General features: G+C 33.8%; 1 protein-coding gene across 5 annotated transcripts in view; it reads left to right on the top strand.

The window, feature by feature from the left end:
* The window catches only part of PPM1A (protein phosphatase, Mg2+/Mn2+ dependent 1A), a 51,084-nt gene that overhangs the window by 12,632 nt on the left and 15,135 nt on the right, over nucleotides 1-23,317 (top strand). For all 5 annotated transcript variants that reach the window (XM_035260650.3, XM_035260651.3, XM_078335062.1 and 2 more), the window contains 3 exons: nucleotides 15,960-16,813; nucleotides 18,526-18,643; nucleotides 23,023-23,131. In XM_035260650.3, coding sequence (XP_035116541.1) covers nucleotides 15,960-16,813; nucleotides 18,526-18,643; nucleotides 23,023-23,131 — 1,081 coding nt within the window. The remainder of the gene's footprint in view (nucleotides 1-15,959; nucleotides 16,814-18,525; nucleotides 18,644-23,022; nucleotides 23,132-23,317) is intronic.

Here is a 23,317-nt window from a genome sequence, read left to right on the forward strand (position 1 = left end):
ACAAAGCATCTCATACCACAATTCATGAACTAAGTGAATGATTCTATTTTGAAAAATGTTAGGTTATATCCATAAAAGTCTGTTAGAGGCAAATGCTTTTGGTCCTTTTTTTCAGCAGGGACCGTTTCCTATGTGTAAAATATTTAGAATCCCCACATATTTGTATATGAATGAAATTTTTATCGACTTATTAAATGTTTAATAAGTTATGTTTTTCCCTTCTTTCAACTTACGTATACAAGGTTATCAGCAAACACTTGTAAATGCTCTATGTGAGGGGTTTTGTTTATTAGTTTTAGCAAGATAAAAAAGGATAGATTGGATCAGGAAGTCAGTTATTGTTTTCTGGGTTATGAGTCTGAATCCTTAAATATGTAGAGATTTAAAAGTAGCAAACTAGGAATTGGATCCACTTCTATATCTGTAGAAAAGTTATCCAAAACTGATAAATTTGAATTGGTTACCAGATGAGGCAAATTGAGATTGTAAATAAATTCTTAGAAAACTTTAAAAACTAAGTAGTTCTATGCCATCTAAGTCTTTTTAGTATTTTTATTTTCCTTGTACTATAATTGGTAGTGAAAATAGGTCAGTATCTAATTTTTATGGTCACTAGAGCCCTCCAACTAAATTTAGCATAGATGTTTTCCTAGCAATTATATACTTACAAAGTTTACTTTTAAAAATTGTGCAATACATGCCTTTATAGAAATTTAAGAAGACTACTTACAGATTATGTACTTCAGATCACCACACAGCTAGAAGATGTTGATACATTAAGTAAAAAAATCATGAAACCTATGAAGAACATCACAAGTGGCAAGGGGTGTTGTTCACTTGCACTTTGTGAGATTGAAACTGCTGCCAGTATCTGTGCAAACTATGGTTTGAGTACTTTTAAATTTTAACTAATTTAGCAAAGACTAATTATTTTTTAAGTAATTTGGGGGTAGAAAAAAATGGTCTTTAGCAAGGGTAGCTTTATCTGACATTTTAGCTGGTTCAATTGGTTGATTTTGGTTTGCTTTTTGAAATTTTGTAATGTCTTGATTTGGGGCACAATGAAAATAACAGTTCATTTGCATTAGAATTCATTTGGATGAAGTTTATTGTTGGAGGCAGGTAAGTAAATATTTAACTGAAAAATGAAGTAAATATTTAGTCAAGGCTGTAAGATGAAATATTTGTCAGCTGAGAAATTTTCAGGTAACTTTTTTAATCTTTGAAAAAAATTTAATATAGCACAAGTATTTTTATATTACTATGTATAATCCATAGTCATATTTTTTAACTTTCTTATGTAAAGTAAAATATCAATGTAGAAAGCCATATACAATCATAGTAATCTTTAAAAATTGCTTTATAACTTACAAAGCATAACATTCGTGCATCTAAAGTTTACAGTTCGGTAGTCTTTAATATATTCAGACTTATGCAACCATTGATCTTTGAAGAAAATTCTTGTCTGAATGAGGAAGAATTTTTATAGAAGAGATTGCTCAGGCTGAGGAGGGGCAAAGTGGTAAGAGCAGGATTAGAAAGGGACATTAAAAATTCAAGGATACTGAGTTTGTGGGCATCAGAAAAACGTGGAGGCTGTTTTAACAGGATAAAACTTGGAAGGAACAATAGGCAAAGATGTTATAAAACATAGGTAAAATATTTAAAACTTTTAGTACTGAATTTCGAATTTTAGGGATATGTAAGTGAAATACAAAGGATAGCTCCCTTTTCTCATGAGTTTTAGTATCTTCAAGATATTTTCTTTCTAGAACTTTGTGTAAGAATTTTGAAGCTGAACCATAATCATGTGTTCTCTTTGTTCTGTTCCATCATCTTCAGGTTGGAACCAGTACAGAATAGGAAACCCATATCATCTTGGGATTATTTTTCGGAGAAATCTTCCGGAGAATTAAATGGCACCATTCCCCTTGGGTCCAAGTAGGAGGGGAAGAATCCTATTTTGAGTGCTGTCCGACTCAGTGGGCTGCTTTAGTTCACTTTTTAGCCAGATAATGGAGCTTAATGAGAAATTTCAGCTTCCAGAGAAAATAGTACTTGATTTTGTAGATCAGAGCTTTCTGGTTATGTCAGAATTGTTACTGAGATTTTAGGGGCATTCAGTTAAAGTGCCCCAACAAGTGTGATAAATCACACAGAGATACAAAGTCAATGAAGTCCTGTAGTATGCAGACTGGAAATTTGGGGTGGGGTGGGGAGTGCAAAGTGTTGGGACTGTTGGTACCTATATTTGACTACTAGGATAATGATATGTTTTAAATTCTGTATTCAGTTTCTTATCAGAAATACTGACTATAATATCTTATACTTAATTTTTTGAGGAGCAGGTGATAAAGATAGGTTGTATATTTTTCAGAGTATTTGAGATTATTTAATAGATAAAATGTGTTATCTGAATGTTTATAGTAATGGAAACCAAGTTTACAAAATGTGTATATATAATTTGTTTTTAATAACCAAGGATTCCTTTCTTTACAAAAGATTTCCTTTATGTAAATCTTCGTAACTTTTATAGATGTTCTGTATTATAGAAAGGGAACTTAAGAGTATTTGTTGATTTAACTGGCTCATCTATAGGACTGAGTTTTATTAGAGGAGTATTTAAACATAGAAGTCTGTGAAAATATTTTAAATGCTGAGGGAAATTGGAGGGACTTCCTAGAACTGCAAACTAATAGAAAACTTTTGGCCAGGCATGGTGGCTCAAGCCTGTAATCCCAGCACTTTGGGAAGCCAAGGCAGGAGGATTGCTTGAGCCCAGAAATTGGAGACCAGCTAGGGTAACATAGTGAGACCTCATCTCTACAAAAAATATTTTAAAATTAGCTGGACATGGTGGCGCGCTTATAGTCATAGCTACTTGGGAGACAGGCGGGAGAATCACTTGAGCCCAGGAGCTCCAGGCTGCAGTTTGAATTGTGTCATGCTGCTGCATTGTAGCCTAGGTGACACAGCAAGTCACAAACAAAAAACAAAAAAACCCTCTACCTCTAAAGATGTGGGGATTGAAAGATTGCTACGATTTAAATATAAATCATAAATATATAAAATATGAGATAACAGAAGAGTATTTGTTAAACAAGACTAAGCTCTGCTACATAAAGTAAGGTGCTATCATTTTGCTGGTGTTTTCTGATTCTCTTTTGCAATACATGTTGAACTTGACTACTACCTTAGCCATGGTGCAGGGAAATGACATGAACAGAGATGTAAATTAATAGTTCCTGAGTTTCGGCCGGATGCAGTGGCTCACACCTGTAATCCCAACACTTTGGGAGTCTGAGACTCAGTTGACCTCAAGTCCGAAGATCACTTGAGACCAGCCTGGCCAACATGGCAAAACCCCATCACTAATAAAAAATTTAAAAATTAGCTGAACATGGTGGTGCACGCCTGTAGTCCCAGCTACTTGGGAGGCTGAGGCAGGAGAATTGCTTGAACCTGGGAGGTGGAGGTTGCAGTAACCCAAGATGGGGCACCACTGCACTCCAGCCTGGTGACAGAGGGATACTCTGTCTCAGAAAAAAACAAAATAAGTTCTGGGCTTCAGGGGCACTATAATGTCCAGTTCTTAAATTCTTAGAGCCTACTTCTATGGACCATTTATGTTACTGTTGTTGGAGAATCTAATTTTCATTCTTACCTTCCCCTTTCCCTTGACGTTAAAGGTTTTTTTGACGTTAACATACTTTTATGTTTTGACTTATTTATTGAGTGCTTCCCAAATGGCAACTTTATTATTTATTTCTTCAACTCAGTTGCCTAGTTTACTTCATTTGTGTCTAATCTATTTAACTCATCCTTTGAGTTTTTTATGTAAACATTTTTAAACTTTTTTTTTTTTTAGATTCAGAGGTGTGCATGTGCTTGTTACATGGACTTTACATGTATAATGGTGGAGGTTGGGCTTTTAGTGTACCCATCACCCAAATACTGAAGGTTGTATCCAATAGGTAGTTTTTCAACCTTCACCCTCCTCCACCCAGTTGTTTTTATTTCTGAAAGTAATATTTCTTTCTCAATCTACTTGGTAATTTTTTTTATAGTTTCTTATTTTTCAAAAAATACCTTGTCGGGCATTTTGTCCATAGTTACATCTTCCGATATCGGAAGTCCTTAGGAAGTTGTATTTACAGTATTTCTGTATTTGGAGATTTTTTTTTTAATGAGCTAATATTTGATTAAACACTGAACATTTCTCTTATCATCTGTATAATTATTTACAATTTAATTTACACTTTTTTTAAGCATAAAAGTTTCATTTTCCTTTTTATACTCAATAACTTCTTTAATTAGCCAGTATTTTTTTTTTTTACCAGTTTCTGTACTTACTGTTCCTTGCATCTTCTGTGGGTTCATGTTTCTTCTTGCTGAAGTACATCCTTTAGCAATCCTTTTAGTAGAAGGCTGGTTTGTAAATGTCCTTAGTTTTTACTTAGTTTTTCAGCTAGATAGAGAATTCTTAGTTGATAGGTTTCCTCCCATCAGCACCCTCAGTATATTATATCATTGTCTTGTGAAACTTGGCAAACCTGGATATCTGAGAAGTCTGGTCTCTGCCTAATTGTTACACTTCTGTATGTAAGTTTTTTTCTCTGATAGTTTTTTAAAATATTGCTCTTCTTTATTCTTTCACCACTACTTACTGTATGACCTTGGGCAAACTCAAAATGGAGATAAAATTGTATCTATTTCATAGGGTTGTAATGATGATTAGGTTAATATGTATAAAGCACTTAGAACAGAGCCTTGCATATTTTAAGTGTGGCATGTTAATACTTGTTTCATTTTGCTCTACTTGATATTCTAAACACATTTGTATGATATGCTTAAGTAAGTATGTTGTTTTACTCATAGCTACTCTTTGAAATATGTTGTTGATGGGAAGACTTATACCTTTCTTTGGTTCTAGAAAATTCCTTAGCCTTCATATCTTTGAATATTCCTTTTCCAATATTCCTTCTTAGTCTCTGTATTATGTTCTAGACCATTCCTCAGTATCATTTTCTAATTTACTAATTCACACCTTGACTTTGTCCAGCTAGAATTTGTGTGGCCTCAGTTTTTCTCAGTGAATTTTTTTTTAATATTGAAGCTGTCTCTAATAGCCACCGATTCTGGTTTGATTTCTGCCTGTTTTTAATTTTTCTCCCGCTAATAGCTATTGTGCCTTCCTTTTAACATTTGAAGTCATTTTCAGATTGTCATTTTTTCTTGTTGAATGAATTCCTACAGTTGTTGATGTTACTGGCTATCTGTCTTAGTTTTCTTCATGTGTTTTTGAGTTTGCTTTTGCAGTCTCCTAATGAATGGAAGGTTTATTTTTTTATTTTTTACTCTTCTTATCCAGTGTTTTTACATGCTCCTGTATCTCTGTCTAAAATCACATCTTTATATTGGAAACTCAATTCCCTTGATTCTTGATAACATCAAGATCAGGCTTCTGTTTCCAAGAATAATACGCAAACTAAGATCTATGTTCTTCTCACTGGGCACATAACTTCATCTAAACTGTAGCCTCACACAATGGTTAGTGGTAGCTTTTTCTGGCTCCTTTCATAGGTTAGAAAAGCCTCCATCCTAGGTATTAGTTTCAGGCAAAGAGTCTGAGTTCCGTCTCAGCCGTGCATGGGTACCTTTTTAGTCCCTGTTACTATCCTTACAGTATGTGAACATTTGACCATCTCTGTTACTTGAGCCCAGAAGGCTCATAGTTTCAGCTTCACAAACTACTTTGTATTTAAAGAGTTCAGTGGTTTGGTCTTTTTAATATTTTTTTTATACTTAATGTATAGTCAACATACATTAAAATGTTCGGAACAGAGGTGCATTTCAAAAGTGAATATACAAATCAATTTGGTTGGAAGTTAGTTGTCTGAGTCCATTTTGTGTTGCTATCACAGACTGGGTAATTTATTAATAATAGAAGTTCATATAGCTCTCAGTTCTGGAGGCTGGTAAGTCTAAGATTGAGGGGCTACATCTGGTGAGGGCCTTCTCGCTCTGTCATCTGTGGTGGAAGGCAGGAAGACAAGAGAGCACAAGAGCAGACAAGGGCAAGATGGACCCAGAGTTGATTTTACCAGGAACCCACTCCTAAGGTAAGGGCATTACTCAAGTTATGCACCCAATTACTACTTAATGGACTCACTGGTTAATACTGTCACAATGGCAATTCAATTTCAGTAAGTTTTGGAGGTGACATTCAAATCATAGCAGAAGGCAACGTTTAAAATCATTGTATATCCTGTGTGCCCTTCAGAAAGATACTAGTTTACTCTCCTACTTATGAGAGGTATATTTTTTATTCCTTTGCCAATATTGGGTGTTAAATTTTTTTAATCTTTGAGAAGGTAATGTATTTGTGTTTAAATAGCTAGCAGGGTTGGTTATTGCTCCATATATTTATTAGCTATTTTTTTTTATTATTTAATTGCCTGTTCACATTCATTGCCCATTTCTTTTCCTTTAAAGTGTTCATTTTTATTGTCTTTTAAAATAGCTCTTTGTCTGTTGTAGGAAAGTTAACTTTTATGTGTATATCGTAGATACTTAAAAGATGTTTGTTTTCAGGTTAATGAACTTTATTTTATAGTGTAGAAGTTTTCTTTCTCTGGAGTCACTTTTTCTTACTCCTTTGGAGTGTCAGTCTTGTCTTTTCTTTCTTGTCATCCTTAGAAAGTCCTTTCCTACCCTAAGATTATAGAAGTATTTGCCTAGATCTATGGGTATGGTTTTATTATTAATACCTCAGACTTCAATCTTTAATCTCTTGGTATTTACGATGTGATGTTGTAGGGATTCAACTACCCACCACTGGAGGGCAGGAGTGGAAAAGATCAGCTTTCAGACACCCGTTATTGAATCTCTGTTCCCAGAGCTCTTTTTCTGGATTTTCAGTTCTATTTCACTGATCAGTTTATTCCTGCATTAGTATTGCCTCTTAAATACTATAATTTGAACCCAAGTTTAAATATCACATATTGCAAATTCTCTTGTTTTTAAGAATGTTTTGGCTATTCACATTTATTCATTCATATGTATTTTGAAATTACGTAATCAAGGTCTGGGAACAAAAAGGTCCGGTTGTGATTATATTGAATTTATAGATTAATAAAATAAGGATAATCGTATTCACAATTTTGAATCTTCCTATCCAAGAAAAAGAAGTGTGTTTTATTTCATAGCCCTTTTCCTAAAGGTTCTGTTTCTTGTTATTTATTTAGATATACTTTTATTGCTGTTTTCTCTTAACTTTCTAAGTGATTACTGTTAATTGTTTTCATATTTCTGATTTTCTCTAGTCAGATAACCTTACTGAGTATTGTTTCCCTAACATTTTAGGTTTCGAGTTTGCCATCATGTAGTCATTAACTATGATAATTTGATCTCCTTATAATTTTATGCCTCTTCTTGTTAGTCTTCACTTACCTCAATAACCATTATTTTTAGACATTGCTAAGTTACAGGGATAAGAGTTGGTGTTTTTGTTCTTTTTCCTTTCCTGGGAATTGTTCTAATACTGAGGTTTCCTCCTTGGCTTGAAATAAGTATTATATTTAGGAATAAATTTTGTCAAATCCCTTTTAGCATATGATGAGATGATCATATGGACTTTTTTTTAACTTTTAAAAAGATGACATATTAGTCAGCCGCATAATCTTGGATCATTGTTATATTTCTAAAGTGAACCCTATTTGGTGATTTGTAATTTATCTTTTACTTACATTTTTTTTTGGCATCTGTATTAATGAATATGTTTGGACTGTAGTTTTTTTTTTTTTAGTGCTGTCTTTGTCAAATTTTATAGAAGGATTATGATCAGTTTGTAAAAAGTAGTGGAAATTTTTTTCCTCTGATCTCTAGATAATTTAGGTAATTTGAAAGTTACATGTTTTTCCATAGGGCTTGAAAGATCTTGTTTTGAAATAGTCTTGCCTGATGCACTTTTATTTTTAATAGCTCATTTTAAAAACCATCCAAACTTAAAATTTGCAAAAATAATACAGTGAACTTCCATATTTATTTAAATGGCCAATTATTAACATTTTTCACATTTGTTTTATAAACATTTTTCCCTGTATATGTACATATATCTATTCGTATTCTCTTGGCGCGCACGCGCGCACACACACACACACACACACACACACACACATTGTTATTTTTGCTGAACTAATTAAGACTCAGTATGGGCTTTATGAATCTTTACCCTTAAATATTTAAATGTGTGTCCCCTAAGAACAAGAACTATAACCTTCTCTTATATAACCATAGTTCTATTATCAAATTTAGGAAATTCAATATTCATACAATACTGTTATCTAATCTACAACCCATAGTCAGATTTTATCAGTTGTCCTAGTAATATCCTTTATAACAATCATCCCACCACACTCCTTTACCTTTTGCCTTCATCCAAGCCAGTCCATAATAACACATTATACTTTGTTGTGATCTCCTTGGTCTCCTTTAACTTGCAGTGGTTCTTCAGTCTTTTTGTGTTTTGTTTTTCATGAGCTCTGGATTTTTTAAGGGATAGTTTTTTTAAAAAACTTTCTTATATTGTTCTAGGGTTCTGGTCTTTACTGTAGCACTAATTGAAAAAAAATGGTAATTTGTTTTCCAAGAACTGTTACTTTCCTCCTTATTTTCAAATTTATTAGCAGATAATTATACAGATTGATTTATTGTACAACAATAAAATTCTATTTGTGCGATGAGTATAGCCTGTTTGGCTTCTAATTTTAAATAATTTTTTTAGTTAAACTAGTTAGTGACTTGCCTGTTTTACTTTTCTCTCATGTAACATATTTTGCTGTAATTTTACATAATATATTTCTTCAGCTTTCATTTTGTGTATGTATGTGGTTGTTCATTTTTCTTTTTAGGTCGAATATTTAATATACTGATTTTCTTTTTAACTAAGTGGATTTTTTTTTTTCTGTTTTTCAACACACTTGCTAGCTTAAAGGTGAGTTTTCTTTTAAGGTGAGTTTTCTTAAGTTTTGGTCACATCTCTGAATTTGATAGATTTTTATTATTTTTTCCAAATATTCTGTAATTGTAGAAATACATAAACTCAGTGCAAACTGGCATAGGAGCTGACTTTTTAAGCAATTTCCAGATGTTTAAGGTTTTCTTCTTTCTTTCTACATCATCAATATCTACTGTTAATGTATTTAGATGTGATGTGTCATTTCATTTTCTTTTTTTTTTTTTTTGTTTTTGTGGGGTAAGTTGGGGGAGTGTGTAAGAAATGTATAAGCTTTTTTTCCCAACGTATAATTCAATAAATGTTTGATGTTTCAATTAATGTTTTAAGTGTGTTTGAACAGAATATACAGTCTTAAAATTTTGGAGCACACCTTCCACCAGTTTAAAACATGGCTCTTACTCTGTTTATTGCTGTATTCCTTGTGATTTCCTTTGTCTGAAATTGAAATTGCAATTCTTGATATCTTTTTTGTTACTTGGTATCTTTTTGCTTAGTGTATTTTGATCACCCCAAAGTACTTTTATACTGACATCTTTGAGTTTGTTGTTTTTAATTAGTCTCTTGATTGAATGAATCTTCTTTAGGTTTTTTTTTTTTCTTTCAGAAATGAAAACATGGATAACACAACTTTAGTGCTGGCATATTTGATAGTCTTCCTATTGCCTTTACTTGTGAATGACAACTTTGCCGGTCACAAATGATACCTACTAGGTATCATTCTGTTGTGCTACTTTAGAGTGAAGCAGACATAGTAGTCAAAAATTGGATTAGCATAAAGCCTCATAGATTCTGCTGTCTGTTAGATTCACACATATTGTCCTCTTTACCAAATCATGCAAACTCTGATGCCATGGTGGAAAAGTATATGAATGGAATTGGATGTGGTCAATAAGGATTGCTAGGGACTCTGGAGAATGCATGTTGTTCTGGGGAGAGGAAATACAATCATTATTCTTGGAATAATACCTCTTTATCCTCAGCATTTACAGCCATTACTTCATTGCCTATCATCTGATATTGCAAAGAAGTCTTGGGCCAGCCTGATTTCTTTCTTTCTTTTTTTTTTTTTTCTGGCATCTTTATTTTTTTTACATTGGAGATGGAGTCTCACTCTGTTGCCCAGGCTGGATTGCAATGGTTCGATGAGGCTCACTGCAACCTCTGCCTCAAGGTTCAAGCAATTCTCCTGCCTCAACCTCCTGAGTCGCTGGGATTACAGGCTTGCGTTACCACACCCAGTTAATTTTTGTGTTTTCAATAGAGACAGGGTTTTATCATGCTGGCTAGGCTGATCTCAAACAACTGACCTTAGGTGATCCTCCCACCTCAGCCTCCCGAGGTGCTAGATTACAGGCGTGAGTCACTGCACCTGGCCGATGACATGTTATTTTGTCTGAATTGTATTATAGTCTTCAAATTATGCTTTGGTATTGGTCAGTTTCTACTAAATGTATCTAGTACTTGATAAATCCATTCAATTATCCAGTTCAGTCCTTAATGATTAATTTCTTCTGCCTTTGAAATTTAATTTTTCCTTCATTATTAGGTTTTCTTATTTATAGTGTGCTAATTAAGCTGTTGGATCTGCATTGTTTGTCTCTTTTCTCCAGTCTACTAGCTTTTCTTTCTTTATGCTTACTTGCATACCGGATGATTTTTGTCCTGTTGGTTTTTAACCCTTGCATATTGTTTGCTATAGAGTCTTCATTCCTCATTATTGCTTTTCATGACATTTAGAATATTGCAGTGATTTTTTTTCCTCTCAAATATCTTTTATTTAAAGCTCTGTTAATACTTTTTTATATTCTAGTTTCTTTTCATTCTTACTTCACAAATTAGCTTTTCTTTAATTTTCTTATGTGTAAGTTGTTACCTAGTTTTCTGGGGTAAATCTTTTAGACTGTGACATCATATTCTGAGTACTTTTTTAATTATTACTTTTTATTTCAGAATATTTGTATGGGTTCCATAAATTTTGTTTCTGTTTTTAAGGATGGCAGTTCTCTCTGTTGTTTGCCCAAAAATAGTGTAACTTGATACTCCTTGCCTCTCCTGTCAGTATACTAGGATACCATTACTTCTTTCCCCTTGGATTTAACAGGCTGAATTATACTAAATTATTTTAGCTGTCATAATTCATTATTTTTTAGAGAAATGATAGGGATTTGGCCCTATTAACCTGTTACAGGTAAGAAACTTAGTCTCTTGATTTTCTTCTTGATGCTTGCTGAAATTACTGCACATTATCATCTTTACCAGTTTGGTGGATTTTCTTTCCCAACAGAGGAACTTTACTATTGGGCATTGTATTAGTTTCCATGGCTGCTGTAACAAATTACCATGAACTTGGTGGCTTAAAACAGTACAGATTTATTCTCTTACAGGAGGCCACAAGTCCAAAATTATTTTCACTGGGCCAAAATCAAGGTGTCAACAAAACTATGCTCACTCCAGAGGCTTTAAAGAGGAATCTGTTTCTAGCTTTTTTTCACCTGGTTGTCAGTCTTATTACTTGCCTGGTAGCCACATCACTCCAATCTTTAAGACCAGCATCTTCAAATTTCTGTATGCTCTGTCTTCATATCATCTTCTCTCTCTCTGTCAGATCTTCCCCTGCCTCTCTCTTCGAAGGACATGTGAGTTCATTTAGAGGTCTCTTGATAATCCAGGATTCTCTCTCCATCTCAAGATTCTTAACTTAATCACGTCTGCAAAGACCTTTTTTTTTTTTTCCAAATAAGGTAACATTTATAGGATTAGGACCTGATATCTTTGGGAGTTATTATTCAGCCTACTAGGTATCATTCTGTTTTGCTACTTTAGAGTGAGGCAGACATTTTACTCAAAATTGGATTAGCATAAAGCCTCATAGATTCTGCTGTTTGTTAGAATTACACATAAATTGCCCTCTTTACTGAATCATGCAAACTCTGATGCCATGGTGGAAAAGTATATGAATGGAATTGGATGTGGTCAATAAGGGACTCTGGAGAACCTATGTTCTTCTGGGGAGAGGAAATATGTGACGGTCAAATTCGGGTTATTAGCTTGTAGTCCTAGTTTGTAGCTGCTTTTTTCTTCTTTGTTCTTACAGGCTGGTCTTGCTGTAGTAAAATAATTGTGTGTGTCTCTTATAATCTTGGTATTGAGAATAAGAATTTTTTTTTTTTAATGGGAATTTCATCCATGTGATTTTAAAGTATTACTTTACTAATGATGTTTACTTAGGTATTTCTAGAACTTATTCTTCTCACTTAATGTTTTATACATTTCTCAGAACAAGGCAATTGACAGATAATCAGGGTTGCTTCTTTATTTATGAGGAAAGTTAGACATTAAGCCAAAGGACTTATCCAGCATCACATATTGAATAGACCTATAACTTTTAACTTTAATCTTGTGATAACAGGTATTTCCATTTTTTCGATGTTTCATATGTACTTTGAAGTTGATGTGTCTTGTGACATGAAAGAAGTGTCTATTATTAAATTGGATAGTTGGGCAATTCTAAGTTCTTTTGTGTTCATGATTTTGTTTTTCTAGATGTGTTATTTTTAAGAATTCAGGTTACTTCTTTTTTTTTTTATCGTGTTATTAAACTAATGAAAAGCCATATAGAGATGAACTTGGTTTTGAAATATAATGAGTAGATACTTGCTTGGCTGGAATTTTTTCTCAGAGACACAAAGTTTTATAAAGAGGGTATGAATGTATACTTTGTATCCAGGAATGTGTGTTCACTAGGGGGAGTGTTGGGGGAACTAGAGTAGAAGACATTTTAAGACACACGGGAGGCCAGTGTGGTGGCTCAGGCCTATAATCCAAGCACTTTGGGAGGCCAAGGCAGGGGGATCACTTGAGGTCAGGAGTTTGAGACCAGTGTGGCCAACATGGTGAAATCCTGTCTCTACTTAAAATACAAAATAATAAGCTGGGCATGGTGGTAACATGCCTGTAATCCCAGGTACTCAGGAGGCTGAGGCACAGAATCACTTGAATCCAGGAGCTGAGATCATACTGCTGCATCTCAGCCTGGGCGACAGAGTGAGACTCTGTCACAAAAAAAAAAAAAAAGAACACAGAAGACACAAAGTATACACTCGTACTCTCTTTATATCCATACCCCTTATCAGTTTGGGTGATTATGTTATTCTAGTTTCATGAACCTTTACTCTTAGAACTTGGTTTATTCTCTAATACCTTTTAGGATTCAGTTTTGCAGTTGAGATACCAATTTGATACTCTTTCCTTTTATGATTGCCCATAGTTTTTGTCTAGAATCTTACATTATAGTATTTTGTTTTCCTTGCATTTCTATAGTTGTGGGTAACTAGGAGTGGGTTTTTAGTAATTAATTCAGTGAGCTTAATTTTGAAAAGGCTTCTACTGAGGAACACTTTCTTTGATGATAGCTTCCCTGTTTTCACCTTCAGAAAGTCTTATTTTTTTATATGCATATTTATTTTTTGGGTGCAATCTCTTTGTTAGTGAATTTTTATTTGCATCTGATTTTTTGAGTTTATTTATTCAGCAAATATTTATTAATGGTCTACTGTATACTCCGCTAGGGGAGTTGACCTAAGGAACTCAAAGGAGGGTTCTTTGAAGAATCGATGCTGGAGTTGAGATCTCAAGAATGAATAGAAATTAACTAAGACGTGAGAATAGCTGTTAAGGTACGGAAAGTAGAATTTGTTTATATATTTGGAGGAAGGAAGTATGATGAGTAGTAGGTACTGTAAGAAAACCCTTGTGGTTGGAGTAGAAAATGTAGGGGAAGGGACAGTATGAAGTGTGATGAGGCTGGAGAAGGTAGGTGGGGGATTGACTACCCAGGGCGTTCCTGTGAGTCATATTAAATAGCAGTTCTTTATCTACCACCTCCCCCTGCCTGCAGTGGAAAGCGATTGAGAAACTTGTAGTATGGAAGTGCTCCATCTTCTGCCTTAGGCATTCCATCTAATCTTTTCCACCAGTTTGCAGCCTTACTGTGCTTCAGAATCACATATGAAAATTTAAAAATCATAGTTAACCTAGGTTCCAACCCTACTCTGGAAATTCTTATTGGAAATATTTATTTTTCAAAAAGTCCGCAGATAATTGCGTTGCACAGCCATGGCAGAGACCCATTTTCTCAGTGGTTAATGATGCTTTAGAGTCAGGCCGACTTGAATCAGAGCCCTGATTCCTTTAAACTTATTAGTTGAGTGATCTTGGCCAAGTTCTTTAATCTTGACTAAGGTTCTTCATCTATAAATTGGAGATAATATTATTACCTACCTTAGAGAGTTGTTGAGGAGATTAAATGAAGTAATGCTTGTAAAACACTTACCAGAGGGACTTAGAATGCTTCTTAAACATTGTCAGGTAATAAGGTGTCATTATTACGTTATCCTTTATCCAATCAAAATACTCACCCTTGTAGTGTATATCAACTTGATGTCAGAATAATAATCTGATAAATATCAGCGTAAGGGATGGATGATAGCTAGTTTTCATTACTTAACCTTCTGTTAGTTGAACTGTTCTAGGAGGCAGAGGAGTAGGCAGATGGTTTTATCGTGCAAATCAGCCCATCTTTTCTGCCTGTGTATCAATTTGGACCTACAAGGAAAATGAAGGGGAAAAACAAATGTTTTTCTTTCCTTTCTAGGGGAATTTTCTTCTTGCCCTTTTTCTCCCAGTTTTCTTTCTGAGCTGAGTATCATTAGCATCATCAGTACCCTAGTCTTAAAGCTGCATAGTGATTTACCTAGATAATTTTCTCCACCATTATTCTCTGCTGCCTAACTCATCTTCACCTCCATTAAATCTCTGTTCATCATGCTATCCTTCTTTTGGATTGCCTTTAGTTCAGTTGTGACTTACTTGATTACTTGAACTCAGGTCTTGACATTTCTAAGCTGTTGTTAAGGGCAAAGGTAAATTCTGACCAGCTGTCTTTCTGCCTTGTGTGGGCCCTTTCTAGACCAGAGGGTGTTAACTTTTGAGTATTGGGAAACCATTAGATTTGCTGAGCCTTCAGCCTTGTCAGCAGGGCTACTATCACTAGACCCTTTGATCTTCTTTGCTATTTATACCTAATGGTCATAAAATATAATAATAATGGTACATGGTATTACTATTTGATTAATAGATTACTATTAGTAATTTTGTTTTATATATTTTATATATATATATATAGAGAGAGAGTATACTTTGTTATGTGTATATATATAATTGCTTGCAACTTGAAATTTTAGGCTAGAGGATTTATAGTAATGTAAGAACTTACTGGCTTTATCAAAGACTGAAAAACTTCATGGAAAAGGTTTACTTAAAAGGAATAGGTATACTTTTTTCTATAAGTAGAGAGGAGAGGCAGGGGATTCCAGTTAAGGAAACTGACATGAGCAAACGCTTAAAGGAAGGAACATGCAAATTTGGAGCATTGTGAGTAGATTATTTTTTATATTTTCAGAGCGTTCATGCAGTGGGAATAAAACTAGGGAGTTTGGAATCAAGCTAAGAAATTCCTAAGTGTTCAACCAAGATATTTGAATTAGTAGTTTTTGTTTTTTTGGTATGTCATGAATTTGTTTGGCTTTTCTTGATTGATATGCATACAACTTAGTCCTGAGATTACAAATGTTCATTGTATCATTAAACACTTAGCCTGGTTCTTTGATGGCCACTGCCAATTCTCCTTTCTCCCTTCTCCACTTTATTCCAGTGCGTTAGTGTTTTTCTGCCTTTTTGTCTATTGTGATCTGTGCTTCATCAGGCCTTCCCCAGTTCTTCCTTGTTAATCTCCAAATTCCAAATCAGCAACACGATGAATGTCTGCTTATCACAAAAGTTGTGAATTCCTGTGTATCTCTTTCACTTATTAAAAAGATTGTTTGGTACATGTTTTGTTTATAAGACAGTTATTGACTTTCCTGTTTCTCTTCCTTTGCAGACCTAGAGGATCAAGACATAATGGGAGCATTTTTAGACAAGCCAAAGATGGAAAAGCATAATGCCCAGGGGCAGGGTAATGGGTTGCGATATGGGCTAAGCAGCATGCAAGGTTGGCGTGTTGAAATGGAGGATGCACATACGGCTGTGATCGGTTTGCCAAGTGGACTTGAATCGTGGTCATTCTTTGCTGTATATGATGGGCATGCTGGTTCTCAGGTTGCCAAATACTGCTGTGAGCATTTGTTAGATCACATCACCAATAACCAGGATTTTAAAGGGTCTTCAGGAGCACCTTCTGTGGAAAATGTAAAGAATGGAATCAGAACAGGTTTTCTGGAGATTGATGAACACATGAGAGTTATGTCAGAGAAGAAACATGGTACAGATAGAAGTGGGTCAACAGCTGTAGGTGTCTTAATTTCTCCCCAACATACTTATTTCATTAACTGTGGAGACTCAAGAGGTTTACTTTGTAGGAACAGGAAAGTTCATTTCTTCACACAAGATCACAAACCAAGTAATCCGCTGGAAAAAGAACGAATTCAGAATGCAGGTGGCTCTGTAATGATTCAGCGTGTGAATGGCTCTCTGGCTGTATCAAGGGCCCTTGGGGATTTTGATTACAAATGTGTCCATGGAAAAGGTCCTACTGAGCAGCTTGTCTCACCAGAGCCTGAAGTCCATGATATTGAAAGATCTGAAGAAGATGATCAGTTCATTATCCTTGCATGTGATGGTATCTGGGATGTTATGGGAAATGAAGAGCTCTGTGATTTTGTAAGATCCAGACTCGAAGTCACTGATGACCTTGAGAAAGTTTGCAATGAAGTAGTCGACACCTGTTTGTATAAGGTAGCTAGACATTTTTTTTAAAAGCAGAATTATTTTATGTCATATTAGTCACTACTATAATATTTAATCATCTTAGAATCTGTAATTCTGAAAACTAAGTTTTTGGCACAATTGTAGAATACTGTTCACCAGTTATGACTATATCATAGGAACACTTGTGTAGAAGTAAATTACCCAGTTACCATCTCTGCAAGAGTTACAAGCTGAATGTTTAATCTTACTACTTGAGCTTTGTAATAATGTGGAAGATTATCAGAGGTAAAAAGATTTTTATCAGAGTGCATGTTTTGAAAGAAAGAGGGTGGGGAGGGTTAGGCCTTAGTGTCTATAAATGGAAAGCATTTTAGAGTTTTAATGTTTCTACCATGTGATATCTCAGTACATTTATGATATCCTAGTACTTTGAAACTAAGGTTTAATGGGTCTGTAGCACTAAGAAGACTATAGTGACCATTAGACCTGATGTAATAGAAATAGCCTTGTACATGGAGTCAGAAGAACTTGATATGAGACTGTGTATAGTTTTAGGTAAGCTATTTAAATTCTGGATAATCAGTTTCTTTCATTATAAAAAGGGTAAGATATTATCTTGTCTCATGGGGTTGTTAGGAGGATCAAATGGGATAATATACATAGGTGAGCTAGCTCAGCCCCTTTATTATACAGATGAGGAAGCTGAAGCCAGAGAAGGTTCCACAGACTTAAAAGTCAGACAGACTTGAGGCTTACCGCCATTACTTTGGTATTCCACATGCCTGAACAAATTGTTCAATACCTCTCAGCTTTAAAATGGAGGTATTACTATCTCATAGGACTGTTGAGGAATTAAATTAATTAGCATATATATATAATGCCTAGTTTAGCGTATAATACATGCTGTATCCTTTTCTAGAGATATTACAAATGACTTTTACAGGGTTTTATAACATTGGTAGCAGCATTAAGACTAGAAAATCAAGGCCCTTGACTTGGGTTCAGTGTTCTTTCTGCCACACTTTTGTTCTGTTTTGTCAATAATGCTTATTAACTTATTCTTTGATTTTTTTTTTTAAACAAATGTTGACTTTATAAAATTCTTCTGAGGGTATAAAATTGAACTCAAGTATTTTAATTACAGCATTTTGAATACTTAGATTCTTTAAAAATAAATGTAGTTTCTAAAAGTTGTCAGTTTTTTAAATTATACAAGTTAAAAGCTGGTTTATAAACCTTACATGTAGTTTTACCCCTTATTTCATATTTCTACTTATAAAGCAAATGCATGAACCCTACAATATATAATTTATTTTAAATATAATTTTATCAGGTATCTGTAACTACAGGTCAAATCCTATTATAAACAGACACTAAAATTTTCCATCGTGTTGTATGGAATGAATGTGTGTGTACATGTGTGTTTGTGTTAGGTATCACTTCAAATTAAGTCATCAGTAAATGGTTAGAAATAGTATTGTTTTATAGACTTATACAAAATTATTATGACAGTGAGATTTAATCTGTAATGTTTCTCTCCTATCTTTTGGAGTATTGGTTATACTGTATTCTCTCTACTGTTGGGTCATTGCACACATGCACGCGCGTGCATGTATGTTTTTTCTCCCTAAAAGTAACATTGTCACTAGAAAAGTGTAACTGTAATTGGCACAGCTATAAAGGTTCTCAAGGATTTGAAGAACAAAAACTAAAATATTCTCAAATTTTTTTCTTCCCAGGGAAGTCGAGACAACATGAGTGTGATTTTGATCTGTTTTCCAAATGCACCCAAAGTATCGCCAGAAGCAGTGAAGAAGGAGGCAGAGTTGGACAAGTACCTGGAATGCAGAGTAGAAGGTGGATCATTTAACAAAAAATAAGTAGCTTTATTAAAGAAAAATCTTCAACACAATCAAACTTTAACATTTTAGCTTTTAGATTTTTATGTGTCTTTGACATCTAGTGTTTAGTGTACAAACGTGGAAAAGGACATTTCTGTAGTAGCTGTAAAGATGTATGCAGTTGTCCTATCACAGTTATATTAGAAGTAACAACTAGTGTGGAAAGAACCTATGTTCTGTTCAGGATACTTCTGTTTTAAAAAGCTAAAATGTTTGTGTGCTCTAAAATTCTTGATGAATTCACTGGCATGAGTAACTTTTATGCCAGGAAAATCTGAGTTGTGGTTTATTTAATTACAGAGATTGTGATGGTGATAATTTGAATACCATCTTTCTATGAAAAGCTGTGTATATTTTTAATCTCTAGGGCCTTTTCTCAATGACTTGAAAATCACAGCCTCATCATTAGCAACGTTATATACACAGCTTTAAAAAATTTGCTCTAAACTGTTTCAGAGCTTCTTAACTAAGCCATAAACTGTCTCACCTAAACAAGATAGACCTCAATAGAAGACATAGTATTTCTCTATGTGGCAGAAATGTAACTGCTGAGTAAGATTAAGAAATAAGTTGAGGATTTCTGGAGTATATTTCTCATAATTCTGCAGAGACTTCAATTTATTACATATATTCAGTAAGTGTGCAGTTTCTGTAAGCAGAAAACTTGGCATGACTTTATTAGTGTTAAAATGTGAAAATGCTGCACTGAGGTAGAAAAAATATAAGAAAAAATTAAATTTAAAAAATAGTATTAAAATGCATTTTAGGCTCTTAATGTTAATTTGCACGTTAAAGACCTCTAATTGCATGCTAGTATTGACCTTATATCCCACCGATATCCCACTGTGATTGCATTATTAAATTTACTGTTCACTTTAATTTAAATTTACTATCACACCTACATCCCACTGTGCCTGCATTATTAAAATTACTATTCACTTTAATTTTGTTTTTTCCCTTTTTACTGTTTGATACCAATCATAATCAGTCTGATACTGGAGTCATGATTGGTTTTGTTCTTTAGTACTGTCTAGAGCTACTATTTTGTTTTTATTGCCATCTCCCACTTGATAGTGATACATCTATTTTTTTGTTTGTTTGTTTTTGTTTTTGAGATGGGGTTTCGTTCTTGTTACCCAGGCTGGAGTGCAATGGCACGATCTTGGCTCACTGCAACCTCCACCTCCTGGGTTCAGGCAATTCTCCTGCCTCAGCCTCCTGAGTAGCTGGGATTACAGGCACGTGCCACCATGTCAAGCTAATTTTTTGTATTTTTAGTAAAGACAGGGTTTCACCATGTTGACCAGGATAGTCTTGATCTCTTGACCTCGTGATCCACCTGCCTCGGCCTCCCAAAGTGCTGGGATTACAGGCGTGAGCCTGGCCTACATCTACTATTTGTTTGTACTATTTAGTATTGCATTCATTGGACGTGCTATTCAATGAGTTTGTCTCCTTAACTGTTACCAAGAGTCTTGGAATTTTTATATTTTAAATTAATCATTCAATATTTATAGGTAAAATTTTAAAATATTTAGAATGCTACAGTCATTGGTTCAAACTGTTGATTAGTGGAAAAATACAAATTCATAAGAATAATATGTGTAGGGTTAAGTTGATATTTAATGTATTGGCACTTTAACTTGGGCAGACATGTTTTCTTCTTGGTCTAAAGAAATAAGTATTTTAATATTTTTACTATGAAATGGGATCCAGTTTTAGAAATTAATTGCTACTTTTCTCTTTAGTGTATACTCTTTAAGTTTTAGATGGAATTATGAAATACTTCACATAATTTTGTTATAATACTAAGTTTTATATTTCTTACTATCAAACAAGAGTTGCCACCTGGACAGAGTTTACATTGATATTCAATACTTTTGATATGTTAAAGTGTTATACTTGTACCATTCAGTTGGAGATTGTCATAAATATGCTATTTTTTACTCAGATTTGATGAGACTGCAAATAGAGAATAAATATTACATAAAAAATGCTATTTTAAAACATAGAATGTAACTGTTTGTATTGTAAAAGTTGTTGTATGTCCTCAGTGAAAAATACTGCCTTCAGCTTCCAGAGCAGGCACCGGAATGCCTTTTTCTTTTCTCTCTCTCTCTTTCTTTAAATACATGCCTTCACTAGATTGCTGTGACCTACTAAACCTCATTTTATTTGCCTGGAACATTTTTGGCCTTCTCTGTCCACACCGTAGAAAAGGACAAAGGCCTTCTAGCTCTCCTTTTTCTCTTATTTGTTCCTTTCTAAATACTTGACTCTCTGGGGGCGTGAAAAGATTCAGCTCATAATTTATAGTACTATTAATTTTGTGGTCCTTCTAAGCCAATTTAAAATTATACTTTTGTGTATATATTTTGAAAATCTTTGCTACCAACTACCTTAGCTTTAAAGTTGCTGATTTGGAGATGCCTGATAGAATCCCTGAAACTTGGCAGAGGGGATTGGAAAGGAGCAGAATGCGTTTGTTTATATGTATATGAAACATGAATCTTCTGTACATAAATATTCTTTAGAAAAAGCATTCAGTCTTTTTACAATTTCAAGTAAAACGTATAGACCAATAGAAATTAAAGGAAAATTTCTTAAAATTCATTTTCTTTTTTGAAAGCAGATAGAAGCAAGGCTAGTATAGTATAAATGGTCAGGTAGTTTAAATGCGTTGTCCCACGTGAAATAGGAGATATTAACTGTTTTTAAAGCTTTACATTTTTTTTTAAAGAATTTGTTTTCCTGTAATTTTCTTCACAGTTAAAATATCCTAATTTATATTTAACAAGAGATGTAAGATACATCGAATATAGATGATTCAAAGTAATGTTTTTTAGACCTGAAACCATCATTGATTCAATTTATCATCAGTGTTTATTTCTATTGTATTTAGTTATCTATCCAAATAATTGTATTGGCTTAGCAGAGACTGTATGTTAAGTGTATTAGTTTTAGATTGTAAAATTGTGCAGTTCAGGTAAACATCAAATCCCTTTATTTTTGTACAGCAGATTTCCAGCATTAGAACCATGTAGAACAAATATATACTAGATGTTAAAGATTACACAATAAAGGAACTTGGCAAACCAAATCTGAGATCCTTGCTTTTTGTTCAGATTTAAGACTGTTTTTTTTAAAGGCAAAAAATAATAGATGGTAAAAATTTGGCCTTTATTCTGAAAGAATAGTTTGAACCATTTAAAGGAAATATTACGGGTAGCCATGCCTGTCTTTAAAAATGTTGAGGCTTGATCAGAATCTTTATGTGCATTGTTATTTTCTAAGGTATTTATAAATTGAGAAGAGAATAATGATTTCTTACCCCAGTAATGACAAACACAATACCATTTCTTACTGGAAACATTGAAAAACAAAAACTGAACAAAACTTGAACATATAACTTACAAATACTTTTGGCTTGAATTTGCATGTCTCAGAGTATGTGCTAAAACTGCAATTGAAGCCTTTTTGTACTTAGAGTGAGTAGTTTTAGAGTTCTTTGTAAGGTTCTTCCTTCATAATTTTTTCTATTCTGTGATGTGAATAACAGTATGCATCTGCATGACAACACTGCAGATCATATTGCTGTGCCCTTTTAATAACTGGATGTTTTAAAATTCTTTTAAATGCAGTTGTATGGTTTATCAGATCTTTTTTTAAACATGAAGAAATTTAGACCTTTTCTACTCAAGGCTTTGTTCAAGTAATGAAGGAATGGTATTACATATCTATACAGTATATTGTTTAAAGATACTTTAGAGAAGAATGAAGCTGAGACAGTGATGTTCAAGTACATAACCTAATCTCTGCATGCTATTTAAGTATCATTTTGCAAATATAAATATATACATAAAAACAATTGGGTTAGTATATCATCTATAAATTCCCCCATACTTAAGGGTTATTCTTTTCAGATCTTGAAATCCCTTATTTTTAAAAAATCTATGCTGTGTATTATATAGGGCAAAGGTCAGGAAACATGTTTTCAGTCTAAAGAGAGGAGTGATGTAGGAAGTAACTAGTTGACATCTTAAAGGATATTCTCATTTGTGCACACATATCCTTGATTATATAATATGCTGATTTAACATGAAATATTTTTTCACATTTTAATTTTGATTTGAAGTTAATCTTATGTGCTATTTTGTTTTCTAAATCTTCAAAGATCAACTTGTTTTTTTTTTTTTTTTTTTTTAATGATACCAGATTAGAAAAAACCTCAGGTGTGGTAAATGCCATCTTTCAAAAGCTAGGTTATCTTTGTTTCGGTTTTCTTTTTAATTAAATTTGGATAACACTTACAAAAAAAGTACTTCTGATTCCCAGAAATCATAAAGAAGCAGGGGGAAGGCGTCCCCGACTTAGTCCATGTGATGCGCACATTAGCGAGTGAGAACATCCCCAGCCTCCCACCAGGGGGTGAATTGGCAAGCAAGTAAGTTACATTCTGTATACTTTTAGCTTTATGTCAGTGTATGAAAATGTTAGGTGTTCATCAATCAAATGTGTTTACCTAATTTTCTAAACTGATGCAGTTGTCTGTGTTTTAACCCGTGATTTCAATGTTATTTTTTTAGTATTAGAATATCTAGAGCTTGTTTAGACTTAGGTATCAGAATAT

Source organism: Callithrix jacchus, chromosome 8 (assembly GCF_049354715.1).
Source record: "Callithrix jacchus isolate 240 chromosome 8, calJac240_pri, whole genome shotgun sequence".
NCBI classification, from domain to species: Eukaryota; Metazoa; Chordata; class Mammalia; order Primates; family Cebidae; genus Callithrix; species Callithrix jacchus.